Genomic DNA, 9,362 nt, shown 5'->3' with positions numbered 1-9,362 from the left:
TATAACGTGATTGTTATGACTTACTGCAGGTTTTAGGCAGGGGTATAAAGCTAAAGGACGAATACACCAACAATTACAATTCATTTACACTTCAGTGCAGGCAGCTTGTATCAGTTGCTTCAGACACTTTTACCGACTGCACTGGAAAGAGTTTTGTTTGCTGTAATTGTGTTAATCAAGTTCAACTCACGTTATTTGGAGCAGTCTGACTTAGACAAATCAATTCATATTTGTATTATTATAATCTTTTAGGAACAAAATTCCATGTGCTACTGCTCATCAAGGAAACACTTTGGAAGATAATAACTTGATTTGACGATACTTTCACCTGTCTGAAGCCTTCGCTCAGTTCCAGGTCTTACTCAGTAGGGGACACAGGTGTCAGATGAGCTATTATTATACTTATTCCTACTGTGGAGCAACAGCAGCTGCATACTGATATGCAGGGAGTTGTCACTGCAGATGAATCTCTAATATGTGACTTTGAGTTTGGTTTACACGCAAGAAAACAGACATAAACAGTAACATTGTATAAATGAAAAAGATTTTATTGAATAATAGCTCAAAATAGAACTCAACACAATTACTTTTCGATCACTTTTATGCTTAAAGAAGATGCGGGTTGTTAGGTGCGGAATCAGGATGAGCATACTGTATTATGTACTGCGAGATGTACAACCCAGTCCAAGGTACTGAAAGCTAAGCAAAAGGGTTGTTTACATCGATGCAAGAATTCCATTCAGTATCAGACTCGAGGCAGCGTTTCATCTACTTGGAGAAAGAATGGTTCAGTCTGTGGAACATGTAAACAGGAAACATGAGAAATACCCTGCAGGTCTGAGGCGCTCTCCTCTGCAGGTCTCTGTCCCTGGATTGAATCAGGTTGCCTTTAGTTTCAGTCCAGTGGTCATCGGCAGCTCAGACTCATTTGTTTCTCCTGTGTTCACTCACTGTGCTGCAGGAGAATGATTGTCCACCTTTATTTTTCCCGGTTAGGGTTCAGGCGTTCTTTACAACATAATAACACACCAACAATGTCAACATATACTTTATACTGTATATAAAATAAATACAAATGTCTTTCTGCACCACCGCTCTGATCTGTGACTGATGATCGTTTCTAGCTGTTATTCACAAAGTGTCGGCTATATTTGACATTTTGTATATGTTTGTGTCAGTGTTTGTTATCTTTGAATGTACAAAAACATAATTATCTCAGCAGTCCTGATGTTAAAGCAGTTCCTCACTTTGCTTGGTCTAAGGTGCCTTGTTTCCTTCTGTCTTTTGATTGATGATCGGAGCCTCAGGACTTTTGACTTCCTGGAGGATGGTACTGTGGTGTTTTCCTTGCTCATTGTCCCAGCCCTGGCCTGCCAGCAGCAGCAGTATGATTGCGAGCAAAAGTAGTGTGACTACTGTGGAGGTCAGCTCTGGGCTTAGCTGCAGGCTGGCCTGAGGCTCTGGGACATCCTTCGTCCTGAATGAAACGCACTGAGGCTTTCTGCTCTTTCCTGATCTCCTGCTGGCATGCGTGGTGCCCTCACTAATCCCTAAATGTAGACACGCTCTATAAAATGTCTCTGCCTGCAGATGGGTCAGGTTGAAGCTCTGAGTACCAGCCAGGATGCGTGTGGTGTATGTGGGCGTGTGTGCGTTTGAGTATATGGCTTGCCAGGATAGACGAGTTGAAGGGAGGTTGCGCCGGCTCTGCCAGGACAGGATAGCATTGTGTTGTCCAACGTCCATCACCTCCAACCTGGCATCTTCGCTGAATAACTGATATCCCTTCTCATTAGCAGCCATCCCCCTCTTTCTTTTCTTCTCTCTGCCATGCACACCCACAGTAACGCTGCGTGTATCTGCTCCCAGTGCATTCTCAGCTACACAGGTATACAGCCCTGCCTCGCTGGAGGTGACCTTGTTCATTTCCAGAGTTCCCTCAGGCAATAGCCTGTAGTGTTTAGAGGGATTACAGGGAGTATCGTCTTGATGCTGGCTGTGAGAGACGCCGGATGTGTGGATGAATCCCTCAGAGGCTGCCAGGCTGTGGCAGGGAGCTGGTACACCTTTGGATGCATGGCTCGGTGCAGGACCAAGTCTCAGCCCAGATGGAGTCACCCAGTACAGTTCAGGCTGCGGATCCGCAAGAGCTCGGCAGTGCAAGACCAGTTTTCCTCCTTCTCTCACCCCAACGTAGGAAGGGAGGGAGCTGGTGGGGATCATGGGGAGACATGAGGCCGACATCTCCCTGGAGGACACCTCTCTCACTCTGCGAGCTCTCAGCTCTGCAGGTTCGGAGCACAGCGTGGCCTGGGGCTGGATGAAACGCACCATTCGAGGTGTTTGTCTCTCTGTTTGTGCATCTTCACTGTGATGGGGAGAGGCCTCCTGAGCGGCCCAGTGAAACAGACAGTCACAGCGCAGTGGGTTGGAGTGTAAGCTGACCTCCTGAAGACTCGACAGGGAGAGCATGACGTGCTGGTGCAGTGCGCTCAGAGAGTTGGAGTTGAGCATTAGACTCTCCAGCCTGCTCAGCTGGAGGAAAGCCTGAGGATGAATGTAGGACAGTCGCGGGTTGTTGGTGATCTCGAGCTTCGTTAGCTCCGGAAGGTTTTCCAGGGCGGCTCTCTCAATGGACACCAGCTCCTCCATGTTGTTCAGGCCGAGCTCCTTCAGGTGGACCATATCTCGGAAGTCCCCTGTGTCGATGACTTTGATGCGGTTCTTGTTGAGGTCGAGGAACTTCAATCCTGGCACTCTCATCAGGGCCTGAGTGGGAACCTTTGTCAGCAGGTTATCGTAGAAGGAGAGGCTTTCTAGGCCGTCCAACCCTTCCAGTGCTTTTTCAGCCAAGCCTCTCAGACCCATTCCACCAAGAACAAGACTCCGGAGGGATTTCAGGGCCAGGAAGCCCCGCTCAGGCAGGGCCTCCACAGGGTTTCCCCCAAGCATGAGAACTTCCAAGCGGGGCAAAGCCCTGAACCACCGACTGTCAACAGTGGTGAGTCTGTTGTTGTTGATATGCAGACGCAGTAGGGAGTCCAGACCGGTGAAGGCTCCAGGTGCTATCGAGTGTAAGTTGTTGTGACTGAGGAAGAGCTCCTGCAAAGCGGGAAGTGAGGAGAAGGAGGCCTCAGGGAGCCGACTGAGATGGTTTTCCTCCAGGTGTAAAGACAGTAGAGAGGGCAGGGAGGAGCTCTGAGCTATTGTCTTGACACGACTGAAGCGATTCTGGGAAAGGTCAAGATCGGTGAGGTTGGCGAGTCCGTGCAGCACCGCAGTGTTGAGCTCAGACAGAAGGTTACTTTGCAGGCGCAGGGTGTGTGTGTTCGGGGGTATGGGTAAGGGGAGCTTGGTCAAGAGCAGGTCGTTGCAGTCCACAGTGGGAGCTTCATGGTAGACGGAATCAGGGGAGAACCACGGCTTGATCTGACACACACACCGCACCGGGCAGGTGACGTGCCATGGTAGCGCGTGAGGGAGCGAGCCCACAACGCCTGGCACACATACACCAACCAACACACACAGGAGACACTGCGACTGTAGAAACACTAAAGTCGGCCTCATAATCCTCGCGGGTCACGGGAGCTGATTCAGACAAGGTGGGGAAGAGTTTGTTGTTAGGATGTGAGATGAATCATTTGGACAAGAAATGTATGTGAAGTCTTGTTATTAACAGTTTCAAGATGTGTGTGGCAACTGTAAAAGGTAGACCAGAAGGGTCACTGTCGTCATTCATACAATCTAAACCGATTTGAAGAGCGATACAATTGTTAACATTCTACAGCAGAGTCAGACACAACTAAAAAGCTGAAATGTGTATGTTCACTTTGTAGCCACAGACTTTAGTTTATGTGTGGTATTACAGGGACTGCACAATGGATGTAGCTGGATGACGGCCTTTGTTGTCACACCATCGATCTCACATGCTGGCCACAGGTGGAGGACTCATGGCTCCCAGCGCGGTGGCTCACTGTTTTGTCAGAAACACATGAAGAGAAAGAAAGAGAGAGAAATGAAAATGATCAAACCACAATCAGCCGTTTGCTATAGTCTGTTCAAACAGAACGTGTCACTTAAATACAAACACATTTCTCAGCAGTATATCTCATCAGTTCCTACTCTAAACTAAATCTCTGTGCAATTGAAATGCAATAGAGGTCTTGGCAAGGTCACATGAAGATTTCAAGGATGTAGTTTGCAGAAATGCTGTGCAGCCGAGAAGAGCAAGTGAGAAGTGAAGGAAAGAAGATGGATGAGCACGGAGAGAAAAGAAGCATGCAATCTGGCATTGACTGGAGTAACACATTTAGACACGGACAGAGTAATGACAAACAAATGACAAACAAATGAGGGTGGAAAACTGAACGAAAGAAAGACAGAAAGAGAATCTGTGAGGGAGAGAGAGGAGGAGGGGGGGCTCTGCTGTAATCCCCAGGGTTTCTTTTAGCCCAAAGGAAACGGGTAAATATATAGGAGTGATGAAATTGTGTTGCACTTTAATATTTCATGTCAGTGCTTCACATTCAGTGTTTAGAGCACAGCATCCCACAAATGTAATTTATTATGTAACAGTTAATAAGACCCTTAGGATCTTTTATATTTTCAGCTTCTGTACTTTCTCACACACACCCACACGGAGAGAGACACAAACACACCAGTTACATCAGTATAATACATACATACCAGAGCATGGTACAACACCATCACATTAACGGATCGCAGACACTTGGCAGCAATGAGATCATTCCAGTCATTAGCAAACCAGTAGTGCAAAAAAGAGACCGCGTATGTGTCAGAGTAACAGCTATCAACCTGTTCTTGAAAGCAGGTTCATTTACAGACTACATGGAAGTCAGGATATACTTTACACAATGAAGTATGTACAGGCTGAAAGGTTACGTGTTTGTTATTCTGCATGAAGTAACATCCAATAAACAGCAGTATTTTTAATTTCATTAAATCTATATTAATTGTTCATTGGACATCTTTGGAGGCAGCGAGAACATGTGAACACCTTGTAACGTTGTTATGTTGTTCCAGCAGACAGAGCAACATCATTCATATGGAGTCATTGTTCTGTCCAGTGTTCGCTCTGCTTTTAGCTCTACAACTACTTCTGAGAAGAACATCTGGCACTGTAGCTCCTCAATGCTCTACTATGTTTAATAGCTAGTTGCTCATTTTGATTGTCTGTTGTCTGGCTGTTTGGTGCTGGATAGTGTTTGGAGGGTCTTCGCTGAAAACAGAGAAACTATGCTGATAAGAGGGTGAATCCGTCACAGAGAAGGTTCAAGACTGTTGAAACGGAAGATAAACTTTTTCTATTTTATTTTGTCATATCCGGCTTGTGCACAATTGTGACCAATAAAAATAAAACGTTTGTTGTTTTTTGCAGCCCCCCCTCTTTCACTCAGTGTGCAGCCACTTCACCATGCTACCTTTAGTCTCTCAGCCAAATGCATCTTGGTTGCTCGTACTTTATCAATTTTAAATAAATACTCCTCTGTGTTTATCATCTACGCTAACCATTTACATAAATTAGTACGAGCACACAAATGTAATCGGGTGAAAGTCACCAGATGACACAGTCACTCACTGTCATTTGGATGAAAACTGGAATCAGGGCATCATACAGACCAACCTCTTTGTCCCTGCTCTCCTTTGAAAGAGACTATAATGAAATCATTCAGAGTTCAACACCAAGCCCCGTTGTCTCTTGCTGTGATCATCAGAAGTTAGCTATTTTGGACATTAGTGACCTATTTCAATGTGATTGTTTATTGGGTATAGTTTTCATGCCAGACTAAAGTGTTTAAAGTTACTGGCCATGTTGGTGCCGTTGTACCTCCATCCATACGTTTGATTGTTGATGCTGTTGCCTCCATCAGCTGTGTGTGTGAATATGTGACCGACGTGCCAGGATATGAGATGCTGTTGATGTTTGTTTTGTTAGTGCCTGTAATACTGCCTCTGATGTTGAATTATACATTTAAATTTTGAATTTAAGTTGACTTGTAATTGAGCAGACATTGGGTGTGTGACATTTTGCTGTTCTTTGTCCTCTGAAAGTCCTTTTTTTCTGTGGGACACACTAGAGTTATATGATGCGATATTGGTATCGTGCGTGACAAACACACACTATCACACGGGCCGAGAAGGCTCACTGCATAGTTGCTATGGAAACACATCTCCCAGCCTCACTCTGCCTCCGTGTTTAGAGATGATAAGAACACAGATTAAGCAACACTGACTGGACCGAAGAAAACCAACATCAAAAAACTGCATTTTCTCTTCCTACATGTGTTCTACGAATCAGTTCTGTATGATTGTAAATTAAGTTTTCATCAGATTAACTTTTAACCTTGGTTGCGAAGTCTTTCCATCCTGGCAGCTGGTGCGATAAAACATGACTAACAGGAAGTACTGTACAGCTCCGCAGGCTGCAGCGTCTGTTCGCGGATGAGGAGAAAGTGCGGAGAGATGCTTGCCACGTTTTTTCCCCCAAACAAGAAGTAGAAATAATCAACAGATTACATTCAGCCCAGTTATTGAAATGGTGAGAAAAGTGATCAGCATTCAGACACCATGTAGTTCATTTGTGTGAGAAGCACAAAGAGAGGGACTTTGTGTGTCAGTGCTGCATGTTATCAAGCTCTGAGCTGTAACAGTAAACACACAAGAGCAGTTACCTCCTGGGGCTCTTACTCTTCTATCACCCATTCACTTGCATCTCCTCTCGCTCATCTTTTCATAAGCAACCTGCTCAGTAATGGATTCATCATTTCATTTTGATGCACTAACTCCAAAATCTGAAGTGACTCTCTGTCGACAGCTGTTTTCTTAAACACTTCATAAATAGTTGCATCGGGAAAGTAGTGACCTAAATCGAAATAGTGACTGCATCTAAATTAGATGCATCTAAACTGCATCTAATTCGACTGAAACTATGTTGTCTTTTGACTCTATTTCTCATACATTTTCAATCAATCAGTTTTATGTGTATTCGTTTATGTATTTCTGCACTAACATTAACATAAAGCTCATCTTATCCAACCAGTCCATCCATTTTGTGAAGCCTATTAAAAGAGTACGCCAGAGATTTTGCATTGCACTCCTAGAACATTGTCGGACTCACAAAAGACAGTTTATAAAACAAAAAAAGGATGAAAATCGGTTACAGGACTACAAAGCACTGGTCAGATCACTTCTCTCTCACTCCACACCCCCAGAGTATTGGGACCCAGCCGACACTGACTCACTTGACATCAATTACAGACAGGCAGCTCCCTCTGCAGCCACAAAGGCTTCATAAAACATTTTTTCACATTATGCCATATTACTCTCTAAGACCTGTTAACAGACTAAGAATACCTTATGTGGTTCCCAATCCCCAAGGCATTACACAATTATTAAAATGTTTTTTTTTTTTTTTACTATTTTTTGATTAATTGTTTGTCAGATTCTTTTCTTTTTTTGTGCTTTGTTCTTGTTAAATACTGGATTATTTCAGGCCCCTAATTATTTAAATGGACTATCTGAGAAGAAAGCGGTGTCAGAAACCAATGTCTCGAATTCACTGGCTGCGCCGTTAGTCTAATGCCATTACAGTTACTTCAGGTGGTACGGTTGCTTATCTTATAAATTTTCCAACGAACACTGACCGTTCAAAAACAACTACTCAGGCCTTGCTGAAGCCGTTACGCAGATGTGTATTTGTGCATAATTGTGGGCTTTTAACGAAGCAGTCTCTCCACTGAGTTGTTCCACTCGGCATACTAGACGTATATGCATTTTTCTGGATTTTTTTGACTTTCATATCCATGCTAAACGCGACAGATGCAATTAAAGTTTGTGGATCAATACCCGACCACGTTACCATTGGACAGGTTTTGCTTGTTTTAACCAATTTTGAACATTCTCTCATACATATAAATGGATCTGTTTCCCTCCCACACACTCACCCACACAGCTAATACCTGAACAAATCAGCTAAACCTCCAACTGTATCTACCTGTACCACAGATGGCAACCAAGTAAACAAAGAATTATCAAATACATCAAAGAGGATTGCCCCTCTGATTACCTTTGCAGGACCCTCTTAGCAGTTTTTCATTTGTTTGAGCACCTCACTTCACTTGAAATATGCAAACTCCTGTTTATAGTAGAGCCTTCAACACTTAACATTTGAAGAGCGGAACACAATATGATGCAATGATTTAAAGGCATACATTAAAACCCTACAACTAAGAACTGTTGGATTTCTTTTATGCTACACTAAAGAGCTTTTTTACTTTCCAATAGCAATTCTGGCAGTATAGCTTGTGCGCTGCAATTCTAGATTGAATTGAGACAGTTAGGTGTGGGATAATTGATTTGTCTCAATCCTACAATGGGCAACTATCAGGAAGTCAATGGCTTGAAGTTTTTCAGAACCCCTATGGGATGTGGGAAAAAAACATCAATTAAAGGTCTGTTATTTCAGACTATAGTCACATAAATGCTTCTGCAGAAGTTGAACATGCCTCCCCATATTGGCTTCATTTGGCTTTGCTTTAAAAGAGAGAGACAGAGAAAAGCTTACCGACATTTTACAACCGATCAAGGGACAATATAAGTGTGGAGTAGAAATACATGCTTATATGAACTGAATCATATGAAAGGGTTTGTTTGTGCTGTGCAGCTACGACACAGAGAGACACTGCAACAGGGCGGGATAGAGAGAGAGAGAGAGAGATAGAGGTGCTGGATGCAGATCCGAACATTAATAATAATGTAAAAATGCCCTGAATACCCTTCAGCTGAATCTGTTCCAGCATGCACACTAACACACACATGCACAAACTTATGTTTAGCACAAGAGACCCTCGAGCTTCTCCATTTCCAACACACACACCTGCTACCAAAACCTTTGACTCAATACTGCTTTCACTCATAGAGTGAATGTGCATGCATCCACATTAACATATTTTATTTTTTTTTACCGCAACTGAAGCACCGACTACATCTCTCTCCGTCGATTCTTCCTTCCTTCATTTGCTCAGTCTTTCTTTGCAAATGCCTCACGTGCCAGGATGTTTTGTTTTTTTCTTCTTCTCCCTCTCAGTCACACTGATGTTGAAATATCACTTCCCCAGCTCTCCTCTCTGTGTCACTGGAGCCGAAGAGTAAAGTGGCACAGACTGAATCCCTCTCTCTCTCTCTCTCTCTCTCTCTCTCTCTCTCTCTCTCTCTCTCTCTCTCTCTCTCTCGCTCTCTCTCTCTCTCTCCCTCCAGCTAAAATGGAGATGAGGTTCTGCAGCAGAGCTTCTGTCGCTCTCATCTCGCCTCCTCTCATGGCCTGCCTCACTCTCACTCGCTCG

The 9,362-nt window shown here is 44.0% G+C and overlaps 1 protein-coding gene across 1 annotated transcript; it reads right to left on the bottom strand.

Moving 5' to 3' along the window:
- Nucleotides 1–1,257: 1,257 nt before the first annotated feature.
- Nucleotides 1,258–9,100, bottom strand: LOC306775603 (leucine-rich repeat neuronal protein 2-like; the record flags this gene model as incomplete). Its single annotated transcript, XM_079266062.1, has 3 exons — nt 8,985–9,100; nt 3,845–3,973; nt 1,258–3,588 (listed from the first exon to the last, which is right to left on the bottom strand). Exon 3 carries the CDS (start codon nt 3,565–3,567, stop codon nt 1,258–1,260), a length of 2,310 nt encoding a protein of 769 aa, XP_079122188.1. The 5' UTR covers nt 3,568–3,588; nt 3,845–3,973; nt 8,985–9,100.
- Between the last annotated feature and the right edge of the window lie 262 nt (nt 9,101–9,362).

This window comes from Melanostigma gelatinosum, assembly GCF_949748355.1.
Source record: "Melanostigma gelatinosum genome assembly, chromosome: 3".
Classification (NCBI taxonomy): Eukaryota; Metazoa; Chordata; class Actinopteri; order Perciformes; family Zoarcidae; genus Melanostigma; species Melanostigma gelatinosum.
This window is presented reverse-complemented; position numbering and strand designations above follow the sequence as displayed.